Source organism: Temnothorax americanus, unplaced genomic scaffold, assembly GCF_048541705.1.
Source record: "Temnothorax americanus isolate GAGA-0224 unplaced genomic scaffold, ASM4854170v1 Scaffold7, whole genome shotgun sequence".
Classification (NCBI taxonomy): domain Eukaryota; kingdom Metazoa; phylum Arthropoda; class Insecta; order Hymenoptera; family Formicidae; genus Temnothorax; species Temnothorax americanus.
In genome coordinates, this window is record NW_027509792.1 from 559,522 (window position 1) to 584,943 (window position 25,422).

Consider the following 25,422-nt stretch of genomic DNA (forward strand, 5'->3'; position numbering starts at 1 on the left):
TGATATTAAACTTCTTAACATAATTTTTTATTTTTACTATTATTAAAATAAATCATTTATGTCTGTAATTACGCATTTCCTCCTGGGTAACTTTTCTGTATACGAGGTATACATACGCACCATTCGTAAGAAAGGCAGACTATATAAATTGCAATTTTAATAAATATTTCAGAATCATCTAGTCAGCGTGCTGATTCAACGCGTCTACGTCATGCGGGGGGATTCCGTTTGCGTAAAATCCCTCCGCGAAGGAAAACGACTTGATTCTTGGCCGATCGCCGACGACGATCATACAGATTAGGTGTACAACACGTCGCTCGTTGCGATCACTCTCGCAGGAGATAGGTATATAATTTATTCGACTTCTCATTTCCGCGGAAGGTCGTGTTTGTCGTAAAAAAAGAGAGCGAGTTAACGTGAAACGCGTCGGTCTATCCGCTCTACCGTAAAACGCAGTATCGCGATACTCCCTTTTTCTTTCGATCCGAAATCGAACGAAATACGAGATCTACAACTTCCGAGGACGACAGAATGACATATTTACACGCGGGATGTTTTTTATTCTTTAGGATTAATAATGAGATTGAGAATAATCTTTTGACGCGATATAGCCAATATTATCCAGCCTTGTGCCTAGCCAGGTATGACTATAAAGCGCGGTTGTAGGAATTGTATATCATTATTCGCACATTGAATCGGATTTTCGTTATTTACTAATGCTCGCTACACACGGGATATGTAACGCAAGATATGTTTCATGGAAATTTTAACTTGAGCGATATATCTGTTTCTCCTTAATACAGAGATAATACTATCAACAAATATCAAATATCGAAAGATTCTAACGCGACAACAACAGAGTTTAAGAGACCCGTTTTAGACTATTTATAATTCGCGAAAAATCAAAAATATATGTAATTGTATCTTGATTTCTGACGCGGATTATAGATTGCTTAAAGTGGGCTTTAATATTATTAGAGACGTCATTAAGACGTTATTAATACGTCATTTGACATCACTCTGCTACCTGGGAATCCGTGGATGAGAAACTTGGAAGATGCCGAGTATACGGGTCCTTTACGTTTTTTCACAAGAGTTGAAAATAAAATATCGAGGAAATATGAGTGAGGTGCATCTAAACGTGCCTTTTTCTCTTGAGGAAAAGACAACGCGCATATAAGAACCGGTTGCTCGACGTCGGGATTCATCATGACGTAGATACTTTCCGACTCTCTTGCAAAACCCATTTACCCTATATTCCTGCTTCTCTTATTTCCCTTTTTGGTCCAAGTCCACAGGACACTCCGATGATGTGCGTGCGTGCGTGTGTCACTTGGATAAAACGGTGATTCGTTTCGTTATCTAATCATTGCGTTACATCTTGACTTGATAAATATTATTGTAAATGCTACTTAGCCCCAAAGATCTCCCGCGAAGCGAAAATCACGCAATTCTCTCCTTGTTATCTCGAGTGTAACTTTCGATGAATAGATTAGACCTATCTAATCGCGATTGATACACGGCAAAAATGGATATTAATTAAGGCGTGTATATCGTATATATATATATATATATATATATATATATATATATATATATATAATTTTGCGTTTATTTTATATTTTACATATTTACATTGCTACATTATATCTTACGTATTAAAAAGAAGAACGCGAAGTCGATCATTATGCTACGCCCGTTGCACATTCTTCGTTTCTTACTTCCATTTCGTACACATCTCGGATATCGTATAAATTATCAATTATTAATGGAATCTTAATTATGGGGACCTAATCTTGGACTAGAATAGAATTTTATCTTTTCAAACGTGTTTTTATAAGGATGAATTTTGTAATAGACAATTGTAATGCGTATGCGTTTCATGCATATACAGACGCAGAGTTTTTTAACAAAATTTTAATCGTCCGGAGAATCAATATTGTTCTGCGGTGACAATGAAAGGAAATTCTCTCCTTGTGAGAATCAACCAGGTGGAAATCCCGGATTCAATTCCCTAAGGGTTTTTCTAATTATACCTTAAGCTAATGTAAAGGAAGCTGAGGTTTCTTTGACGACGGAACGAGATAGCCTAATATCAGTGAGTTCCTCTATACGTAAGAATTTATAGACACTAACAAAAAGTTTTTTTTTCCTTTTCTGTTTTTTTATTCAATTGATCGACTAAAATTTTTTGATGAGCCAATAAAAATTATCTATTAATTATCTAATCAATTAAATATCATTTCGTTAAGCTAATTTCTTAATTATGAAATTTTATATTAGATCTTTATGTTTTAGGTTTTTTAAGACTAATTTTACAATAATATTTTATAATGATATCTACGCGCGAAGTTTCTGATAGAATGGATGAAAGAAACGTGGATAGATCGATGCAAAACGCACAAAGAGAAAAGATAGCGGAAATCCAAGGGTACAAAGGATATGATTCTATTAATTCCCCAGTTGCGCTCGCGAGTCTCGAGGACTAGGCAGTCCTGCGTCCTGGCGCGAAATCATATCCTAATTGTCGACCATAAATGCGGTGCACGAGGAAGGAAAAGAGACGAAATGATAAGAGACACGGTAACATGAACCGCGAAAATCTTACTTCCTGTCGATGCGGGATATCCCAGATAGCAGAGTGACGGTGACGTATTAATAACGTATTAATGACGTCTCTATAACGTCAATAAAATGTCATTAAGACGTCTTTAGACGTCATCCTGCTACCTGGGAATATTCTAATGACTTGATATCCAGATATTCTAATGCAATGTCTAGATACACCGCATCCTGGCACGCATTTTCAAATCGCAGAGGAGACGAAAATCATCTCTCTCTCTCTCTCTTTCTCTCTCTCATAATCTCCAACGCGAAATAGTATCGCGGCTCTTTGTGGTACAGAGTAGGAATAGCGGTCGGAGGGAGAGAACGAAAGAGAGAGAGAGACACGGGGGCCGCGCGCATATATACGGAAGGACTCGCGGGTGACGTTCGTTCTCGCCGCTACCACCGTCGCTCGGTCCACGCTCGGATCAGTCGCGCTCCGCCCGTCCTGAGAATCGCGGCTCCTCCGCGTGTCCGTCGCTCGTCGCGCGCGGTGTACACAGGTGCTTCTCACCTCGCAACCGTCTCTCCACCTGCCCTGCTCTGCGCGTGCCGTCCTCGCGTGCGTCACGCGCGGCCCTTGCCGGCGCGCAGCTTCCGAGATCCTCCTCACTCGTCGTCAGGACGAGAACAGTTCCTTCCGCCGCGGGACGACGAGTCGTGTTTGAAGTAAGTTCGATCAGGAGTCTTTTTGATTATGTTTCACGCGAACGTTTCAAATTTGTTCATTGAAATGCTGTGTATTTCAAAAAAATTGACTCAGTTGTTTCGGGAAGTGTCCCAGTTCGCGAGCGGTGCCGATAAATTGTTTTTCATGTGCGTGACGCGGAGTTATAAGTTCTTGATACGATAAATGTTAAATGTCAAGCGGTTACTGCAAGTGATGTCTATAGTGAAGAGAGACTCTTTTGGACGAATAGAGAATCAAATTAAAATACAAATAGTAACGACCACAAGACTTTTTTAATTCTAGAAATTTTCTGCTTGTCTATTAGTTTTGGTTTACCAACACGTTGGAACAACCGGCCATTAATTGATTAATTAATGGCCCCATTATCGTTGTAATTTAAATATGGAACTGATCCTTGTATAATTAATAGATCAACGCGCAAGATGTAACTTGTTATTTATGATATAATAGATAATATTGTTGCTTAATATTGAAACATCTGTCTTTCATATCGTTCAGTAACGCAAAAGTGTTTATGCAAAAATACATATATATTGCATCTGATCGCTTCAATTAATTTTATCAACACGTTTCTCACAATACATTTCAAATCTTTTTAGACGGGTATAACTATCCCAAACCGCTCGACGTACCCCGGAAACCTCCTCACCTTCCGAATCGGAACCAACGATCGACACGCGAAAGATTATCAATCATGAACGGAGTATCGAGCCAATGCGCGAAGCTGAAGATGTATGACGGCGAGGACGATGATTCGATAGTGATCAAGAAGCCCTTACAGTTGAGGGCGGTTTCGTGGAGCGACAATATCGAAGAAACCGATCTGGATGTCCCCGGTACACCGAGAACACCGCGTACATCCACGACAAAAGGTACGAATAAATACCTGATAATTTTGAAAAACAATCACGTAGTCGTGAAAAATTCTATTCTATCGCATTAATTATTTTTGAAACATTACAGATAGTTGCGTTTCATCTCGATGTAAATGATCCATTGAATGCAAATCTGCTGAATTTTGTTGCTCATAACGCATCTTTGTTAAAAGAATTACGGAAGGTACTTGTGTGCAAAATTGAGACAGGCGAGTTATTTTAATTATTATAATAGAGTGTGTATCGCAATTACTGCATCGCGTCGAGTGTTGCTTCTTGTTTTTCGAGCCGATCGATAGACGTAAACACAATATAACGTAATTCTCGCTCGTATCTCGTTTTAACGCGACAGGCTTAAATGGGCTTTACGAAATTTCATTGACATTTACGCACTTATAAATAACTAAAATATAAACTCCGGACATTTAACGTCCACTCAAATTTTCAAGAATTATATTTCAAGAATCATAATATACATATGATTATTTTTTTAAATATATATTTTATAAACGCATATTAATATTTTATGATAATATTTTAAAACCCATTAATGTGCAGAAATATAGTAACCTCATGAGATTCTCATTAGAGATACGACGTCATTCTCAAAAAGAAACAGTTAAATATTCTCGGGTTAATCGCAAAATTAAAAGTTGAGTCTTTGAAAAAGTAAAAGTCATTTATATTTTTTTTTACGTTTTTGTGTTAGCCGCTATATATTTTTACTTCATGGATACAAAATTCATCCATTTAAGAATCGATAAATTATTGTACGTGTAACAAAATCAATTACGGAATATTATTATCTGTGAATCTTTTTCGGTATCAGCACTTAATAAATATTTTGATGAACGGTCGTCGGAAAGATTATTCTCGTATTAATTACATCGCGATGATCGTGAAATGATAAACAAGTATGGGCACCATCGCCGGGGTACAGTTATGGTGATGTGCAACGTATAACTGTAACTTACAAAAATGTGACACGTGGCAGGGCGATATAAAAAAAATTCCACGAGAAAGATGTGATCAATGAATCGCTAAAACTTCACTGCGACAAATAAAAAGGTCGGTCGTGATTTCGAAAACCTTGTGAGAAATCATTCCTTGAACGTAATTTGATATCGTAGAGCGATATCAAAAAAATTCTACAAGAAAGATGTAATCAATGAATCGCTAAAAACTCCACTGCGACAATTGAAATATATCGGTCATGGTTTCGAGAGCCTCGTGAACAATTCGATATTGCGTTATAACTTTTTTTCGAATAAAGCCTGATTAAACGGAGAGACAATTAATGATATCGTCATAATTAGTCGATTCAATTTATCGCGGAGATATTTTTAAACGTAAAAGAAAGGATACGTTTCCATCTTCACGACAATTAAAAGCACTATCTCTCGCTTATGAATTGAACTTTCGAAATAACGGATATTATGAATATTTCATTACGTTAAAACGCATAAATTTATTATTATTGTCGCAGCGGAATCGTCGCTGCTATACTTACTGCACGTCAAGTGTGGAAACGAACAGATTCGACATTTCTCTGCTATTAGTTTTTGCAAATATTGAATTATTTTCCACGCTGGAAATTAGCGAGATTCGATAATGGAATTGGTATTCTTTCGACGTCGCCTCTAATGACCGCTTTGTCGACGGCACTAGATTCAATTACGCGACACGGTTCATTAGGAAGAGACGGGCTAACTGAGTTTCCAACATGAATACGCGCTTCTCTCGTCGTCGTCGTCGTCTTAGAGAAGCCGATCGCTCGCGAGTCCATGAATAATATTGCACGCGAAACCTTGAATCTGTTTCGCCGAGCACTTTCTACGCACCGTTTACGCACACGAAATGGAAACGCATACTATTTTAATCGCGTACGCCACTTTGTTCTCTCACGACGGAACAATTTTCTTAAGCGGTTCGTCCAAAGAGAACGGTCGTCGGACATGCATACGCGAAATTCTTATCACTCGCCCTCATAGTTAAGTAGTTAATCAGCTCGTCATAATTTCTAAGTACGCGGCGTGTCACGCGCGAGTCTACGAATCGATCAACTTCACAGGCTATTGTGAAAATCGATCGAATCGGTCATTGAATCCCCGGTGACTAATGAAATGTCAACAGTTACGCAAATGCACAGCCAATCGACGCGAGCTGCATTTGCTCTGAGAACCTCTGCGAGATTTGCTCCGACAGTGTGAAAATCTCAGACTCGTGAAAAGTTTCGCACAGCTGTCGCGGAAAACAGAGAACTCGCCGAAGACATGCCGTCGTCGACTTGACTCGTCCACACGCGTGAGATAAATCGGACTGTTCAGCCTTCTCACAGCGAACTCAGATAGCCAAATTGAAAGCAGATTTTACGAAGCTGCAAATGTCGCCAGTGGAAATATTATGGAATCTGCCAACGAAATGCGCCGATACATCAACGGAAACGAGAAGAGATTTGCCATTTCGTAATTATTTACATAAATAAAGTATCCCGTTTAAATGACGAAATAACAGATTATGTTCCGCTGCCGGTCTGCCGTCAGATTACGTCAGGTTCTCTGTCGACAGAACAGAAGATTTAACGCGGAGACGATAAACGAAATATCTGATCGAATCCGCTGGCATGTCGCTAACATTTTGTTCACTGGGAAGAAATCTTATCTCGTGCATAATGAGCGCGAGACATTCAATTGCGGTGTGACCGCACACGCAGCTTATTCCGTGATTATACGTGAATATGCGCGCGACGCGCGATTCACGGGTCGTGACACGCGATAGCAAAGATGTTGACACGTTGTTCGTTCCAGCGTTATATCGTCCAGCGAAAATCCTCGACGATCGTGGGCGGGAAAATGCGATCGGCATCCACGCGATCGTTTTGTTCTCCAGGCTAATCGGCGTTGCGTTTTCTTTGCGTTTCAGGCCACGAGAAATGTATGTTCCATCACGATTTAGAGCTGGACCACCGACCGCCCACGCGAGAGGCGATGCTACCGGAAATGTCCCGAAGTTACAAGCTGCTCCTGAGTTCGCTGGGCGAAGATCCGGAACGACAGGGACTCCTAAAAACCCCGGAACGCGCCGCGAAGGCCATGCTCTTCTTCACGAAAGGATACGACCAGAGTCTCGAAGGCAAGTTTTATTTTATATTGAATAAGAATTTATATATTATATAATTAGATCATTTTCTGAGAGAGCTCTCTCTTTCCCTCTTTCTCTGATGATTGATTTGAGATATTTAAAAATTCATAAATTGAGGAAAGTTTTAGTGAAAAATAGTGTAAATTTGTTTTTTGCAACGTCATTTTGTCTATTACGTATTTATATTATACATCTATCCATTACAGATAAATGCCTTTATGTAATATGTTTGATAAGAATGCATTTGCAAAGTGCCTCCGATAATAGAAAGCAATATGCACAAATGCAAATACGCACAAATAATTTCGAGGGATTATTTTTTACATAATAAAAATGTTTTAATTTAATCTAATCAAAATGAAAAAAATATAAATATCTAATCTAATCTGAAAATGTTTGCCGGGGGGGGAGGGCAAAAATAATGGATTAACATCGCGAATTTTAAAATAATATAGTACATCGGTGACGATTTCGATCTTATTATTGAGAAATTTTGAACGTCATTATACTTATAAGATATATATATCGACGCAAAATAGCTAGTGTATCTTTATCAAAAATTCTCAAGGTTAATCGCAGTTAGTTGCTTTTGCACAATAGCTAAAAAAAAAAGAAGTAAAAGTCGGAATTGTCAGTATATTTATTACAGAATTATTGAAACTGCTCTCCTTTCCAATTGGCACTGGAAATATTGCAAAACTAATACGTCTGCGGATGTATATGCGCAGGAAAAAAAAAAGAGAAAATAGTGCAGCCTTGATTTGACGGTCGGCTAATAACGCAAGGCTGCGCTCGAAGATCCGTGTAGTATGAATTTTATAAGCGGCAATTACACGCGATTGCGATCCATCGTTTATTGCTTAATGAGAACGACTGCCGATCGCCCGGCGGCCGCTTTTCTGCAAAATCTGACTTTTTGCCGTCGCGATCGCGAATCGTTATGACATTTCGTTTTACGATCGGCAAGATTATCGATAGAGCCTCCGTTTCCTGCAAACAATGCTCTTGACTTTGACGCGCTAGTCGAAAGGCATACATGTTATCAGATTGGACAAAATTCGAGACTTCCGAGACAGATACATAATCTTCTTGTAAAGTAGAAGTATATAGATTGACACAAGAACATTTGGATGCAAAGATAACAGGAACGTGAATTCGAATTGATAGCAAGAATTCGATAACAAGACTTACACATTTGGCGATATATTTATGTTACATTTTCGGTGGCCACATGTTATCTGAAGAATACTATAGGGATGTAATCTATACATATCTAAACGTACACGTTGAGATGTAATATATGTGCTGTCATTGTGTTACAACGTACGCCAGGAAAAATTTCTTCGAAGTTGCTTGGAATGTCTTGCGATATACCCCCGTCATCATCAATCACATTAACATTACGCTCACATTAAATAACACTAAAATATCAGACGCTATTATAAGTCTATTATTTTATAAAGCAAGAAATATGTAGCTTATATATTCAAACTTACGAAATATGTAATAGAGCTTAAAGAAATATCATTTATATAACATTACTCTCCGAGATATATTAATAAGAAAAACTTTAATATAGATATATTTGAAAAACATCTATATTGTAGATATTATGTATGATGTACACGCGCGATCTCGTCAAAGCTCGCAACGAGTTTGAGAAAAGGAGAGAGTGGTAGTTCTTCACTAGTTGAAAATTGAAAAAAGCATTTAGCTTTCCGCGATGGATATATGTGATGGACATGAAGGAATTACAGCAAAGTCAAGGGTACAATTTGCGGGGGTAATAAAGTAATTAACTGGGAAATCGTCGCGCGCGGCAACCAGATTTCTTTTATTGCGACTAATAATAGCGCGAAATTGCAGAGGCGCGTCTGTACTCCGTGAAAGTACCACACTTCTCGTCCCTTTTCTTTTTTACTTTCAACTCGCTCTCCATCGCGAGCAGAATGAGGAAGCGGTGGAGAGAAAAAGAATGGGATGTCGAGAGGGGGTGAGAGGGTGGGACTTAAGTGCGACTCACAGAAAAGAGAGCGTAAAGCTCTTGGTATAAATGGGGTTCTCAGGGGCGCACGAGAGGCACAGCTTGAGAGGAAAATCCCCTTCACCTCTTTCTTTTTTCTTTTCTTCCTCCGCGTCACGTACATTCAATATAAATGTCACGCGGTGCTCGGACAATTACGAGGTTTGCGGAGATTCGTAGAAAAATTCACCACCAGTTGATACAGAGAGAGAACGAGTTCTCTTTTCCTCGCTTAACAATTTCGTTCTAGCTAAGGAAATCCAACATGATATGCTAAATTGTACAAATCGTTGTGACGACTCTCGAGATACTTAGATATGCATTTACTTCGATTTTAGCGATATTTATTAACAGCGAGTAACGTGCTTGCTTCGTGATAACGATTAACGATATAGAGATTTAATTCGTATTAAATCTTTAATGAATTAAAGCAATCAATTTCGTATCGATTTTCTCATGCATTTTTTTCTCTTTTTTTATATTTTGGGTTTGTGTCGAGCTGTTTTCCCGAATCGCACGCACGATAATCAAGTATCGTTCTAACGAACCTGCCTGAAACTAAGAGTATATCCGTAGGTGATGGATGGGGGACTTCAATTCACTTCGGCTTAGCTTGAACAGCGGAGAGACCCTCGAGATAAGCTCTCACGATTAACGACGGTACGGTGAATCTGAAACAAGAGGCACTTTCGTACGAAAGCTCGACCACCCTCACCGAATCACCCCCTAGCGCGGACAATTCCACTTGTGGCTTTTATCTCGCCTCATTGCATGCTCGCCCGAATTTCCTTCAACAAGTTATAATTTTGTATTCATATATACCGACACATATGTGACATATAAAAGAAATATATATTGTGTATAAATACACGCACATATGTTTCTGGTCGATAAATTCCGTGAGATTTCTAACGCAATGGAATTTTTAAAATGCCATACGCGTGGCAACCTGTAAAAGTTAATCGAATCGGCTAAGCCGATCACGTTTAACCATCGGGTCGTAGAATCGAAGGTCTATACAGTCAGAGGAGATCCCCTAGCGCGGAGATACAAGAGGAAAGGAAATTGTGTGTGCTTCACTTCCACAAAGCCGCTAACTCATCCTATGGCTGTGCATTTACCGAGAAATAAATATCATACGAGATTCAATTGTACGCTTCGCGAAGAATATGACGAACGCATCTGTGCTGGAAGTTGACGCGTTTGTGCTGGAGGTTGAAAGCTATTCCACGATCACGTCAAATTCGACAAGTTAGAAATGGTGATTAGAGCCAGTTTTAGGGTCTGCGCGATCCATTTGGAAAATTCAAGCTCAATCGCGGCCGGTTAGGTGAATCCGTTTCATTCATCGTTGTCGGTCATCGCGAGGGTGTTTCTTGTTAAGGTTGCCGTGGAAACGCGGAGAGCACCACCATTATCTAGCTGCGGGCACGTACCGACCGTCCGCTCGTACGTACACACTACCACTAGGATCCACGGTGCAGTAAGTAGGTCAATATCGAATAAATCACAGCTAGGATAACCCGCCCGCTAGGACGAAAGAACGTTTCTTTCGTGAAACAATGCTCTCAACTGTTTTTGTATGTCGTCAAATTAAAAAGATATCGCATATCGTCAAAAATTTCCTCGATATACCTGCGAAATATTAATTCACGAGACTCGTCGGTGATCGATTCTGTATTTGTTAACGAGATCTTTATATAGCCAAGTTTGGCTAAAAATATTACTCCGACTGTTACAGATGTAATTAATGACGCTATATTTGACGAGGATCACGATGAGATGGTGGTGGTAAAAGACATCGAGATGTTCTCCATGTGCGAGCACCATTTGGTACCGTTTTACGGCAAGGTTTCAATCGGTTACCTTCCCTGCAAAAAAATATTGGGTCTCAGCAAACTCGCCAGGTAATTACGTTAAATATTAATTAAGGATCTTATCGAGTCTCCCGCGAGTTTTCGATTCACGACTGATTAACTCGATATCAAGTGTAGATTGTTCGCAATTGAAGGTCGAATCTCTTCCACTTGGACGAACCACTTAATTGCGATTCTGTCACCACGTATGTCGTTCTTTCATGCGTGGGAATTATTTATTGATAATGATTCTAGCCGATAAACATCTAAGATGCTAGTCTTCTAAGTTAAAGCCTTCGATGAAAAGACCTTATATAGTAAAATCAAGTCAAAATGTGCCGTTATACTTTTCGAAGAATTATATGTTTTAATATATAGTGAAAAATAGATGAAAAATATATTTTTCAATTTATAATTTATAATGCAGATGTACATATTTGTACAATACAAAATTTTTCCTTTTCTCAAAGCGTGACGTTGCGCGACAAAGTGCGATCGTGTAAATAAGAAAGGAGGGAAATTCCGCTTCTTTATTCACCGAAATCCGGACGATTTCGTCGAGTTGCACGTCCACTAGTCCTGGCCTTGATCAGTGGCATATCAAGGCGAAAAGAAAGAATATGACGAGACTGGTCTCCTAAGACCGTAGACACTTTCACGCGCGTATAGCGGCCCGGGATCTTCGTTTACTCGTTAAACGCCCGTTTAAAAGCGAAGTAAACGGTCGATAATGTGGAAACAGGACCGATGGCATTCCGATGCGCTGTTCAACGTACTTCAAAACCGTTAACTTTTTTTTCCCCTAGCTTTCGTAAGCGTTCTTCTAGATAATGGATTTGGGAAGAAATAATATTTGCATGCACTCGGCCCGGATTTTAACGACCCCGATTTATCGGTGGTTTCTAAACATCATTTTGAATAAAGGATATTTCCTGTTCGCAGAATCGTGGAGATCTTCAGCAGACGACTCCAGGTGCAGGAGCGACTCACGAAACAAATCGCGATAGCGGTCACGAAGGCTGTGCAGCCTGCAGGAGTCGCCGTCGTGGTTGAGGGAGTGTACGTATAAAATTTTATGATATATCACAAAATTTCAATCGCTTCAACCACGTGAATGGCGAAGCGATTTTTTCGCTTGAAAGGATTAAGTGGGACCATTTGAAAACGAAACGATCTCGTGAATCATTTACAATGGGTCACGTAAAGGGATCGAACGCGAGGATAAAAAAATATCGGAATTATTGTCAACTATAATACAACTACAACAGATCGTAACGTATATGTACACAGGATGATTTTTAATCATAGGTCCGGTACTTCGGGCGAGATATTGCGATGTCGAGCCGGTTCGCCAGTTAAGGTCGCTTTCCTTTCGATCAGCGGCTATGCGGCTCGCGGAACAGTTTTCGCAGGTGGAACGATCGCGAGGGAACACGACCTTGTGCCGTCGCGCGAACGTTGCACATAATTAAAGCACTCGCGTAACGATCCGGTTGTTCGTTACACGGCGTATGCATTAGCGCGGCCGATAAATCTCGCGCGGGTGTGCGTAAGTGTCACCTCGATCGCCAGCCGGGGTTATTAATCGTTGCCTGTGATTAATATGATTAATATATAAAAACGCGAGCACACGCCCAACGCAATCGTGGATAATTCAGGAAGACCACGCGCGCGACTTCCGATAGTTGCGGTTTTCCGAGATATCAGTGATAATTGATCGGAGTACCTATTATCTCCGTCGAGAGAGAGAGAGAGAGCGATTGGCTCGCGCAAATAGCTCGTAACGTTATTTTGCCAAGACTTTATATCCACGTAGATTTATCTCCCGCCATATCAGGGATAGGTATTTTTGTCATCTTATCGCGCGAGTAATCCTATTCCCGGCGTTATTTTCGCGCGCACCGGCACTATATTTACCAGCCCCCGCGCGCGAATAAATTAACTGCCTCGCCGCGGTTAAAACCGCCCGATTTATCCCGCGAGAGTGATAAACCGATAATTAATAACTCCTAACGCGGTGCTATTCTCGCAAGGACCGACGCTATTCTCGTCGGTCTGCGCAAATAATTTAGACACTACTTTTCCGCCCGACTCGCCGCTCGCCGCGCCGCGAGGATGAATGACTATATATATATATGTATAAGTCGACTTATTCTACGAAAATAATATAAACCGATAACAGACCAGAGCTATCATACGGACCACCACGATCGTCGTCGTGTTACGACATCGGGGGCATACGCGCGGGTTTCCCCAAGCCGGAGAACCCGTTCGCGATATGATACACATTAGTTAATCAAATCCTCCTGCTTGCGAATCGAATAAGATCTACCTCTCGCGAAGGCATCAAGGATATCTGTAACACGAGATCTAACGGTCCGATCTTTTTTTTCGCGATTTCCTTATTGCGATTTTAATTATACATTACGGCACGCGCGCACCCATCAGGAAAAAGAAAAAAAATTTTTTGCATACGTTGCAGGCACATGTGCATGGTGATGAGGGGCGTGCAGAAGATCAACAGCAAGACAGTGACCTCGACGATGCTGGGCGTGTTCCGGGACGACCCGAAGACCCGCGAGGAATTCCTGAATCTGGTGCACAACAAGTAAACGGCCGGATCGTCGGCCACCGTGGGACCACTAAATTTCAACGCGCGACACCCCGACTGCTCTGCTCCGACGTCCGACCGCTACCTCGCCCCCCAGGGCTTCGGGATCGTCGTCGTCGTCGTCGCCGCCACCGCGCCAAAGTCCTTCCCGTACTGCACATTCCGCTTGTTCTTCGAAAAAGAAAATCGTATAAGTACGTCGACCGTCTCGACGACTCGGTTTTCCGCGTGCCTCTGTATCAGAAATATACGATTGGGAAAGTCCAGGGGCGATCGCTTTCCGGGACGACCAAGATAGCGCGATAACCGGATGGTGGAGACGACGACGCTCGACGAGGGTCCCACGTCCCGCGCTGATAAGAACGCGCTCAAACTGCACTGATCGAGTGACACTGACAATAGCGACGCGTCCGTCGTGGTCATCCGCGAGTCAAGACGCCCGTGCGTTGCGGAATGGCGACGCGGATGACTCGCGAGCGATTCGTCGCGTCGCGACGAGAGTGACGAGCGACGTGCATTCCGGCGCCGAAGGCACAGCGAAAAGGAATTAGCGGTTTTTAGTCCGAGGATACGAGTTATTCGACGCGATAAAATACGTGTGTGGGACCAGGAAGTCGCTGCTGGATCAGCGACAATCCTGCTAAAGAGTTTTATTACGTTTGCTGCGCCTTTGGCCGAGTGAATGATCGTCACTTATAAAGAAGCTTTTTAGGAAATTTTTCAACGAAGGCTCCGGTCAATGGACAAACCCACGCGACAGTCGACGCGCTTCTCGTGACAATAAATTGTACATCCCGTAGATTAGCGAATTCTTTTGAAGAGAACCGCGTTCGACTCCTTCGTCCGTTTGCATCGACCGTACGGGCTTTCGGTATATACTCACAATTTTACATCATGCGTTCTGCGATATTCGGCGTTTTTAGCTCACGCGCGTTTTTTCCGCAGCTGCGAAACTCGACAGCCACGGGTTTCGCATCGTCGCCGATCTGCGTCGCGCGATATCGCCTATAAAATTTTTTGTTCGTCACGTTTGGTATTCATTAATAGACGCATTTGTGATTAAGGCGAGAATTGAAAAGATATTGCCAAAAATTAATTCAATGCCTCAAGTCAAAATGCATCGAAATGAATTATCTATTTATTAAAATTAACCGGAAAAAAAAACATTTTATTGTATACTTGCAATTCTGAAAGGTGATTTATCAAAGAACTTCCTTTTAATTCACATATCTTAGTAGTTTCATTTAAGAAACATTATTTCAAATCCGCTTATTATCGAACGCTACATATGTCATTCTTCTCCAATGAGTGCATGATCTTCTCGCCTTAGTTTGATTTAATTTTAAAAGAATTCGCGAAAAAAATCGTTGCGAAATGCGCAATGCTTCAGCCATGCGTTGCGCATCGTGGCGAACTCCAAAAGACACCGTTTCCAAAGTATATACCGCATTTGCCTAATCATCCGTCGAGATGTTTCCCAGAGAAAGTTAAATCGTCCACCATCGGAGGTCCATTTTCAACATTCACGGAATGCATATCATTAAACTAAAATTAATTTACCTTGCGTATTGTACGTTATTAATTAAAGCGAAGATGTCATATATTATTCGCGAATTTATTTATCGTATAAGTTATCGAATCCGCGCGATTACAAAAGATTTATATTTTATCTGGAAGTGAAAATTTACATATAGATGTTACTTCTGTTGCACTTTACTTTTTGCGTGCTCGCGGCTAGTCCACGAGTACCACCTCACATCGAGATTTTTACTGATACTTTTAACGATATTAATAGGATAACGCACAGTTTATTATGTACATATCGATTTCTGTTAAAATATGTGATTCAAAACTTCCTGCCTCAACAGACTGAAGTGATAGAGCTTCGGTATATTCTCCGATTATGCTTTCTGAACGTGAAAGGCTGGAGAGAGATGTTCGAGTTATACTTATGAAAGTGAACGTTCAATATTTGTAATATTTTTCTGACAATATTATATAAAAAGTTATATTTATATTTTCAACGACGGGGCATTACTTGTTTCCAGTTTATCCTCGTTCCTCTTGTACCGGTTGTTGCACCGACATACAGGTCGGCATATGACGGGTTGCCCATTCGTGCAAGCGCGCATGATCGTTCACAGCTGCATAGGCTTTGGCATATTATAGGCTGCGGTCCACTTGACGCTACAAATACTTTGGAGCGTTCTTCTTCTTCTTTTTTCTTCGTTAAAAGAAAAGAGAAGAGGAATGCTTCGAAGCATTTGTAGCGTCACAGCCATAATCACTCACATATGATGCGCCAAAGCCTACGCAGCTGTGAAACACCATGCGCGCCTGTACGAATGGGCAACCCGTCATGCTCACCTGTATGTCGTTGCAACACCCTGTACGTAGCTATAAAAATAATAGAAATTTGCATATTCCAGGAACACGTTACACAATTTAGAGGGTGCATCTTTCTTCCCGTAATAGTTTAGCCTGTAAAACATGCACGTCGGTAAATTTTTATGCAGCATGTTTTCGGAAACTTTGGCCGGTAATCGGTCAAGTATTCATTAATGACCTAATCGAGACACTTTGACCTACACGCACGAGCATCAAGTAGCACACGTGTGTTATACGCTGTTGCGCGATACAAATCACTTCTCGCGAAATAATGTCCCCAACCCAAATTCCATACTAGTCTCTCGTAGACCTCGTATCTATTCCCGCTGAACAGCTCACCCGTTCCCGATGAATCACACGCTTCTCGCACGTGTTAATTAATTATAATTTGGTGTCGGGAGAAGAAAAGATTATTGAGATTTAACGCGAGACTATAATATATGGTATCGATGAAACAAGTGAGCGAGATTAATAAATTCCGTGCTTTGCATTCTACTTTTCAAGATCATTCCAGCTTTTATTTTGGGTTCTACATGCTTGTGATTTTAAATCGTTAGTAGAGAATACACAACATATGTAAGAAGGATAAAAAATCCCGCTACAACATCGATACAGAAAAAAGAAGCATACAAAAATGAATAAAGTTAACAAATTCAGCGTTGCGTATTCTCCATCCAGTTTTCTTATTTTCTTTTTAAGTCCTTTTTACATATATATATTTTTTTATCGTTGTGAGCAACAATCCGCTACATCGAACGTCACCTAAATCATCATATCCCAAATCTCGGCAACGGCGATATTTCGATCTTCTTCATGATTGTTGAGCCACATATACCTCGTCTGGAGCGTCCAGATTCCCTGCGTCATCCTGATAAAGAAGATATATCATATGCCTCCATCCATGGGTTTCTGCCGATGGAACAACGAAGACAACGGTGCAACTTTATATATTATATAAAAGGTAAGAACCAAATAAGACCTTACCTACTACGCTCACTCAGTCTAAAAATAAAACATTATTTTAAATTTTGCATTATATTATTTTAGGTCGTAGAAAATCAATTTAAACAGATCATTTGGAACCCGAAATTCATTACGATTCCGCAGAAGAATCCGTGCACATATCGAATAGATAGCTCGCAAAGCATATTTTTATGTATACAAAAAATTAATAATTAATATAAATTGTCCTAGATTTATAGTTGAATTCGATTTATATTATAAATGATATTGAATTTATCATTTATTTATAAAGTTTTATTAAATTTACAATAAAAATTACTTTTGTCACCAATTATTTTTCGCATTTTTGTGTCACAAAATTACTGTGTATTTTATATCATGTTTCCACCTTGTTTCGCAGAATTAAGCAATCTTTTTCTGAACAGTTCGATCACAATTATAACTTTGCGATAACTCAATTTCCTACATCAAAGATATCAGAAAGATTAGAACAGATACTAAATTGTGTGGCGTGAATACTTGTGTTACGTCAAAAAAAAAGTCAAAATTATGATTATAATATCATCTTATCTATTTCATGGTAATACGTATCGATATTGTATCAAATATAATTAACATCTAGTTTTAAGGTCATAAAGAAATTATGATTTATTAAGAGACACGGTAGTGTCTCGCGCCAATAATATTTACCGAACCACTTTCAGTGATTTTAGCTTTATATTTTAATAGATTGCAATGAAATTCTCTTATAAAATAGGCAAAGATCTAATAGTTCGGAAGAGAATTGACGTTATCCCTAGTCAAAGTTCTATAAGTTAAATTTGACAATTTTTCAGTTAATTCACTGTGTATAATTCGGTAGATATTCTTTATTGAAAATAATGAATATCTCAACATTTATATGTATATAGAAAGGAATCATGTTCACAGTTGAATTCTCCCATCGCTCGTCAAACAGAGAGATTGAATTAATGCTGCTAACAAAATGTGATGTCTTTTCCTGTCTCTCTCTATACCGCTTTTACTTTAAATAATATATTCAAGAGTTTATTTTTTATTATAAAACGAGAATATTGTACATTTATATGTACGAGAATAATTTTACGTAAGATCATATATATAAACGTGTTATTATTGATCTCCTTTATTATCACATTGATATTACACATTATTAACATTATTATCTAATTCTTTTATTCCTATATTCCATTTGTATAAAAATATAAATCAAATTTCTATCAATTTGTTTTCGAATTATGTATTTTTTACTTCACAAGCGGCTGAAATCCAAGTACAATATGTGTTATAGTACTTGTTATATATGTGTTTATATTTATATATTTTATCGCTTTATAAAATTGTTCTCATACATACAATAATATGTTCCGCAATGTTTTTATCTTGAAAGGTAAAGTTTTGAACGTTATCTCAATTTTGTTAAAAACAGTATAAACAGGAAGCCTGAAGGGCAAACATTACACAATAGTATATCTTCATTATTTCATTATTTTCAATAAGGTATCTTATACACGTATCTATATACATAATTTTAGAAAGCCTTCGGTGGTGGCCTATAGACGCCGACCACAACGGCGTGATCTCTCTCGTACGGTTCGAGCGTGATTTGTTCCAATGGTTTCAAATTGTCTTCAAGCAATTTTTTCACTTCTGTCGCGAACACCGCTTCAGGCTTAGCGATTGAGTCTATACAACTTGCCTGAAACAAATGGTAAATATGAATATAATTTAAGGCCACGGTACAAAACAAAAATTTAAGCAGTATTGCCAAATCAGTCAATCAAGAATTTAAGGCACAACATAAGCGGTTGCAAATCCAAATTGTTGATTTTCTTACTGCTAACGTTTTACCGTTTAAGTTTTTTATTTGCCATTGTCCTTAAAGTCAAGAGCAATGAAATTTACTGCTTTAAAATCATTATTCGATTATTAGATTGTGCTTTATAATATCTAAGCTTAAATATACACTTTGCAATTGTAGTGTAATTGCCACTGATTGCAAATATGTTACCTTAATAGAGATGACAAAGTGTCCGCCGCTCTTGAGAAAGTTTTGCGCGTTTAACGAGACAATTCTAGCCTGATCTGGCTGTGCGACGTCCGAGAATATAGTGTCCACCATTCCTACAAGCATTCTGTACTTGTGAGGGTGTCTCGCGTCCTCGACTATAGGTATGATGTTGCTTCTCCTCTTAGCAACATCAATCAAATCTCTCCCCGTTCGATGGGAGAATTCCACGGCAAAGACAGTTCCTTGCTGTATACATGAAAATATTAGGATATTTATTGTCAATTCTATATCATTTAGGTACGTTCTTATATCGGCATAGACTCTGTACGCACGTTCTTTTAAGAGTAAAGTCAAATCTTACTCACTCGAGAAAAACGTGCACGTAATATTTTTCTAGCATCACGTCGACACCAAATTCGCAGTTGCAAGCTAACTTGGCTCTAATGTGTGCATATAAATTACATTCCCAAACAGATTTCCAATAAGTACTTACTGGGCCAACTATATCAGCGACATGAGACACAGTGGTACCCGATGCTGCCCCCAGGTATAACACCTTGCTTCCAGGGGCCATGAAAATTTTATCGACGCCTCCGAGGATGGCGGCGGCTAATTTAGACCGGAATGGATTCCACACTCTATATTCGATCTTCTCGCCTGCTGCCGATTGCTCGCCAGCTTTGTCAGACTGCACAATGCGTACATCATGTTAATTCAAACAGATGTAAAAAAATTAAAAAAAAAACCTCATTTCTGTACTGTAACGTCCAAGTTGTGTTTACCTCAACGCTGATTCTTTTCTCCCCATATACCGCTACCCCAGGTACCAAGCTCAAGGTCACTAACGAGTCTTCCCTCCCTCTAGCTATGAATACTCCTTCGTGGCGATGCGGTTCTATTATCACGTTCTTTCCACCTTTAAAACCACCGCCGCCTCCTCCTCCTCCGCCCCTTCCACCTCCCCTTCCACCTCCTCGGCCTCGGCCTCCCCCACGTGGAGAAAAACCACTGCCTCTTCCTCCACCTCTGCCGCCTCCCCGACTTTCACCGAAACTTGGTCTACCTCCACGGACACCGCCGCGACCGCCTCCAAAACCACGGCCACCTCCTCCTCCTCCTCTACCTCCACCTGGTGAAAACGCTGTAACGTGAAAAGAACATTAGTGAGAAAAGAATATAGCTAATATACTTGTAATTTTCAACACACCTATTTTGATGTGCTATATATAAGAGATTATTAATAATATTAATAATTTCTTATAAATAACGTATTTATTTATTATATAATAATATATTATATTTTAGCGTTAGTGTAATATAAAAATATATATAATAAATTATTTCTGATAAGAAAGAAATGTAAGTTATTCGCTTCAGATTTCACAAGATAAAATTTTATTGACATGTATTTCGATGAGTGTATTTTAATGTATATTTTATTTTATTTTACATTTACAATCGTCTGGTCGTTGAGGTTAGCGAGTTAGTGCCACGCGGCCAACGAGACAAGTGTTTGTCACTTGACACAAACATATGTCTACAGTCGTCGCGAACGCTGCCGAAATAAACTACGAATCGAAGTGGCGCAGGATCGAGCCGCGATATCGGATTCCAGCCACGCACTAGAATTTCAAAACGCGTCCTTCTCCCCGTCGAGGTTAGCCCCGTCGTTAGGAAAAGACCGACGCGCGGGCGGCGGCGATGATCGCGATGAAACAGAAAGTCGAAACGCTATCTGCAATCTGCATGCACCCACATTACCTGGTTTACCCATAACGAGCTACGTGCAAACGGTCGGCAAACTGCTCCTCCCTACAAAATTACTTTCGACATTAACCGAGAGCACGTGTATCAAACATCGAAATTGTCGGAGAAGGAAATGCGGAGCGAGCAGAGCGGCGCCCGAAGATTCCAGGCATGCGCAGTGACGCAACCACGGAGAAAGAAGGTATATACATCCGACTCCGACAAGAACCGGGAACCGGGAACCGGCCCAACATGGCCGTTCAGCAGACACAACTGTTGCACATGTGCTGCTACTCAGCGGCTTGGTCTGCGCAGATCTGTCCTTCGCAGAAAAAAATAAATATTAGAATTATAATAATAGGAGGAATAGGAATAACAAAGATAGAAATAAAATGAAAAATTATATTGAGAGAGAAGAGAGAAGCGCAAAAATTCGGTTGTAAACGAGACAAATCTTGAGCTTCCAGAAATTCTTCTTACTTTGCATTTGCAGCCAATAGATGTGTGTGTTTTACGACAAATGAAATAGCCAAGTGCATTGATAGGGGAAGCGAGATGAATGGGACGAATAGAATGAATGAAGAGAGAAAACAGCTTTCCTCGCATTTCATTATTCTGTAATTACGCGGTAATGTTCGATGTGTCGCGTGTTCACGCGAAAGAATATATGAAAATTAAAGGGACATATAACGTTCTTTCCGATGAGCTTCTGTTTGTGTGAATGCGTATTCTTCTCCTCTTGCGTCTATTTCGATTGCCGACTCAAAAACAGCGCGATGGACATACGTAACCTAGTTTGAGGCACATTAGAGCCTTTTCCTAAATATATTTCTTAATAAATATTGGACATTGGAAGCGTTACACGATCTAGAAATATATGTAAATGTTATACATGCGCGTGTGACAGCGCAAACGACAATATGAAGTAAGTACGATCATTCTGTCAAGTAAGATGTTTTGCCTTTTGGTTTGGTATTTATTTATGAATTTACTTTTTTGCCACAGGATAAGCGTTGACGGATTGATTGTGTATTTCCCGTATGATTATATTTATCCCGAGCAGTATGCGTACATGCTCGAGCTCAAGCGTGGCCTGGATGCCAAGGTATCGTCTAATTCCTCTTGCATTTCACCGACATCGTCGTCTTGAATATTGAGGAACTAAATAGCTAAATTATGTGCTTCAGGGACACTGCCTGCTGGAGATGCCTTCGGGCACTGGCAAAACGATAACTCTGTTGTCACTTATTGTGGCATACATGCTGGAGCATCCGTTGGACGTAACAAAATTGATTTATTGTTCCCGGACAGTGCCAGAGATAGAAAAAGTTATAGAGGAGCTGAAGAAGCTTATAGACTATTATGAGAAAGAAACGGAAAGCAAGCCAAAAATTGTCGGTCTGGTTCTTAGTTCGCGTAAGAATATGTGCATTCATCCCGAGGTAATTTAAAAATTACACCGTTTGTATACTCGTAAAACAAATTTGCTGCAATTGTAGTTAATTGCGTTTTTGTATATAGGTCAGTCGAGAGCGAGAAGGTAAAATTGTGGATGGCCGTTGTCACTCTCTCACCGCGTCATACGTACGAGAGAGACATAATTACGACGAATCTACTCCAATTTGTAATTTTTATGAAGGATTCGATATGGAGGGCAAGGAACAAATTATCCCTCCCGGTATTTATTCCATCGACGATTTGAAAGAATACGGGAAAGATAGAAGCTGGTGCCCGTACTTCCTCGCGAGATTTACGGTAATAGACTTTGTAAATCTTTTTACTCGGGCTTATAAATAATTTAAATAATAAGTAGATAAAGTTGACAATCAATGTTTAACACTTTCAGATCTTACATGCACAGATCGTAGTGTACAGTTATCATTATTTATTGGATCCAAAGATCGCGGAGACAGTATCCAAGGAGTTAAGCAAGAGCTCAGTAGTTATCTTTGATGAAGCTCATAACATTGGTATAATAATTAACGTTATGTTCGGCACTGAAATAACTTGCGGTGCAAGAAAATGAAAGTTTGTAAATTTTAGATAATGTCTGCATCGATTCCATGAGCGTTAAGATAAATAGGAAGACAATGGAGAAAAGTTCGACCAACATACAACTTTTAGAAAAAACTGTGGCTGAGTAAGTATGTCAAAATTTTATACGTCATATCTCCTTCATTGACACTACAACCTGAGTCAAACGTTCAAGCTTTCTGGAAAAAAGTCCTATCTTAAAGCATCTTATATATGATCTCCTTATATATGATGTATTAGAATTTGTTGTAAAAAGATTCTTATCAATTGTATTTTGATTTAGGATGAGAGAAGTTGATGTAAATAAATTGAGGGAAGAGTACGACAGATTGGTTGAGGGACTGAAGGATGCTCAATTCCAGAGAGAAACTGACGTCATCTTAGCCAACCCTATTTTACCGAATGAAATACTTGAAGGTTAAAAAAGTTGCCACATTTTAAAAATATTTTTCACGCATACGACGAGCGAACAATTTTCCTTCATTAAAATTTCTCTTTGCAGAAGTTGTACCGGGTAACATAAGAAACGCCGAGCATTTCGTCAGCTTCCTGAAACGATTCGTCGAATACTTGAAAACTCGCTTACGCGTTCAACACGTCGTGCAAGAGTCACCTGCGGCATTTTTAAGAGATATCCAAGCGAAAGTTGCTATCGAGCGGAAACCATTGCGATTTTGCGCGCAAAGATTAGCGTCCCTCTTACGCACTATGGAGATAACAGATTTAACGGATTTTTCTCCGATAATCCTTGTGACGCATCTTGCGACATTGGTCTCCACATACACGCATGGCTTCACGATTATAGTGGAACCATTCGATGACAAAACTCCGACAGTATTGAATCCGATTTTACATTTTAGCTGTCTAGATTCCTCTATCGCTATCAAGCCCATATTCGATAGATTTCAAACCGTGATAATCACTTCTGGAACATTATCCCCGTTGGATATGTATCCCAAAATTTTAAACTTTCATCCAGTCATAATGTCATCGTTTACAATGACATTGGCTAGGCCGTGTCTTTTACCTATGGTAAGTTGAAAAATAAAAGATAAATAGTCTAGATGTGTTTTATCAATACTTCATCTATCTATGCCTTTTCAATGTCAGATCGTTGCCAAAGGTAACGATCAAGTTACCATTTCGTCGAAATACGAGACACGAGAGGACGTTGCCGTTATAAGAAACTACGGTCAATTGTTGGTCGAATTCGCTGCGACAGTGCCTGACGGCTTAGTCTGCTTTTTTACATCATATTTATATATGGAATCCGTAGTGGCCGCTTGGTACGTTGTACATATATATTTCATGAAATATACAATATTACATTAAAATTTTATAGTAATTTATATATATATATGCATTTAATGTCACAGGTACGATCAAGGAGTTGTGGATCAACTTCAGAGACATAAATTATTATTCATCGAAACGCAGGATTCGGCGGAAACCAGTCTAGCTCTGATCAATTACATAAAAGCTTGCGAGAACGGTAGAGGAGCCGTTCTACTCTCGGTAGCTCGCGGAAAGGTGTCCGAAGGTGTCGACTTTGATCATCATTTGGGCAGAGCCGTACTGATGTTCGGAATACCTTACGTGTACACACAATCACGTATTTTGAAGGCGCGTTTAGAGTATCTCAGAGATCAGTTTCAGGTAAGTCCAGTGTAACATTAAAACCGTCATTGAACGTTTCTGTATACTCGAACAAGATATATATGCTTATGTCTTTTCAGATCCGAGAGAATGATTTCTTAACTTTCGACGCCATGAGGCATGCGGCACAGTGCGTAGGACGCGCGATCAGAGGGAAAACGGATTATGGTATCATGGTGTTTGCAGATAAGGTAAATCTCTTTGGAGAACAACCTGTCGTATGTGCCTCACAATAATAATTATGAGTTTTGTACTAATAAACTTTTTTTCATGTCTACGCTATCGCAGAGATTTTCAAGAATAGATAAACGAAGCAAACTACCGAAATGGATACAGGAACATTTGACTGATAGCTTATGCAACTTGTCAACCGAAGAAGCTATACAGGTAACGTTAATTTTTCGTTTCGTAGCAGGTGCGATTAGTGATTACGATTCTGCGATTCCAATAATAATATTTATTTACAATTTTTCAGATCAGTAAAAGATGGTTACGACAAATGGCACAGCCATTTACGCGCGAGGACCAGCTTGGATTGTCATTATTGACGAGAGAACAACTTGAGAAAGAAGAGGCTGCCAAGATCGAACAAAAAGCTCAGCAAAATTGATAGCGCGACATTGGCACTAGGCCGAGCAGTCCGTTTTACTTAGGCAGAGTAATCTGTGCCATTTACAGAAAATATATTTCATATGCTGCTTGTACAAAGGCCTTCATAATTTGTACTTTTGATCGCATCTGTATTGTATAAGGAATGTAAAATATAAGATATACTTTTTTCCAATAGTGGCAAGTATTTATC

At 39.7% G+C, this 25,422-nt stretch overlaps 3 protein-coding genes across 8 annotated transcripts; 2 read left to right on the forward strand and 1 right to left on the reverse strand.

Annotated features, from left to right (window-relative positions):
• The first annotated feature begins 82 nt into the window (after nt 1–82).
• LOC143906053 (GTP cyclohydrolase 1-like) lies at nt 83–15,828 on the forward strand. Of its 4 annotated transcripts, none has more exons than XM_077421830.1 (6): nt 83–345; nt 3,898–4,170; nt 7,096–7,305; nt 11,079–11,244; nt 12,136–12,252; nt 13,676–15,828. In XM_077421830.1, the coding sequence occupies exons 2-6, from the start codon at nt 3,993–3,995 to the stop codon at nt 13,803–13,805; spliced, it is 801 nt and encodes a 266-aa protein (XP_077277956.1). In that variant the 5' UTR covers nt 83–345; nt 3,898–3,992; the 3' UTR covers nt 13,806–15,828. The 4 variants fall into 4 exon arrangements, with proteins under 4 accessions (XP_077277956.1, XP_077277955.1, XP_077277957.1 ...); XM_077421829.1 differs by lacking the exon at nt 83–345 and adding an exon at nt 2,782–3,276; XM_077421831.1 differs by lacking the exon at nt 83–345 and adding an exon at nt 4,262–4,382 and having other exon boundaries at nt 3,974–4,170.
• An 871-nt stretch (nt 15,829–16,699) lies between these two features.
• On the reverse strand, nt 16,700–21,108 carry Fib (rRNA 2'-O-methyltransferase fibrillarin). Of its 2 annotated transcripts, none has more exons than XM_077421825.1 (5): nt 20,946–21,108; nt 19,967–20,325; nt 19,678–19,872; nt 19,185–19,430; nt 16,700–17,060 (listed from the first exon to the last, which is right to left on the reverse strand). In XM_077421825.1, the coding sequence occupies exons 1-5, from the start codon at nt 20,956–20,958 to the stop codon at nt 17,004–17,006; spliced, it is 870 nt and encodes a 289-aa protein (XP_077277951.1). In that variant the 5' UTR covers nt 20,959–21,108; the 3' UTR covers nt 16,700–17,003. The 2 variants fall into 2 exon arrangements, with proteins under 2 accessions (XP_077277951.1, XP_077277949.1); XM_077421823.1 differs by lacking the exon at nt 16,700–17,060 and adding an exon at nt 18,276–18,872.
• A 158-nt stretch (nt 21,109–21,266) lies between these two features.
• On the forward strand, nt 21,267–25,406 carry Xpd (general transcription and DNA repair factor IIH helicase subunit XPD). 2 transcript variants are annotated; one of them, XM_077421798.1, is made up of 13 exons: nt 21,267–21,855; nt 21,936–22,035; nt 22,118–22,372; nt 22,452–22,685; nt 22,777–22,900; nt 22,974–23,070; nt 23,248–23,381; nt 23,467–23,996; nt 24,075–24,250; nt 24,341–24,620; nt 24,701–24,811; nt 24,909–25,007; nt 25,096–25,406. In XM_077421798.1, the coding sequence occupies exons 1-13, from the start codon at nt 21,851–21,853 to the stop codon at nt 25,228–25,230; spliced, it is 2,280 nt and encodes a 759-aa protein (XP_077277924.1). In that variant the 5' UTR covers nt 21,267–21,850; the 3' UTR covers nt 25,231–25,406. The 2 variants fall into 2 exon arrangements, with proteins under 2 accessions (XP_077277924.1, XP_077277923.1); XM_077421797.1 differs by lacking the exon at nt 21,267–21,855 and having other exon boundaries at nt 21,883–22,035.
• The last annotated feature ends 16 nt before the right edge of the window (nt 25,407–25,422 follow it).

Bases quoted from the DNA above. Each gene is read 5' to 3' on its own strand.
- Fib (XM_077421823.1), bottom strand. The intron at 19,431-19,677 runs GTAAGTACTTAT...TCATGTATACAG, and splicing joins TCGCTGATATAGTTGGCCCA to CAAGGAACTGTCTTTGCCGT. The intron at 18,873-19,184 runs GTAACATATTTG...CATTTGTTTCAG, and splicing joins ACTTTGTCATCTCTATTAAG to GCAAGTTGTATAGACTCAAT.
- LOC143906053 (XM_077421830.1), top strand. From the start codon at position 3,993: ATGAACGGAGTATCGAGCCAATGCGCGAAGCTGAAGATGTATGACGGC. The intron at 4,171-7,095 runs GTACGAATAAAT...TTTGCGTTTCAG, and splicing joins GCGTACATCCACGACAAAAG to GCCACGAGAAATGTATGTTC. The intron at 7,306-11,078 runs GCAAGTTTTATT...CGACTGTTACAG, and splicing joins ATACGACCAGAGTCTCGAAG to ATGTAATTAATGACGCTATA.
- Xpd (XM_077421797.1), top strand. From the start codon at position 21,883: ATGTTTTGCCTTTTGGTTTGGTATTTATTTATGAATTTACTTTTTTGC. The intron at 22,036-22,117 runs GTATCGTCTAAT...TATGTGCTTCAG, and splicing joins AGCGTGGCCTGGATGCCAAG to GGACACTGCCTGCTGGAGAT. The intron at 23,071-23,247 runs GTAAGTATGTCA...ATTTTGATTTAG, and splicing joins TTAGAAAAAACTGTGGCTGA to GATGAGAGAAGTTGATGTAA.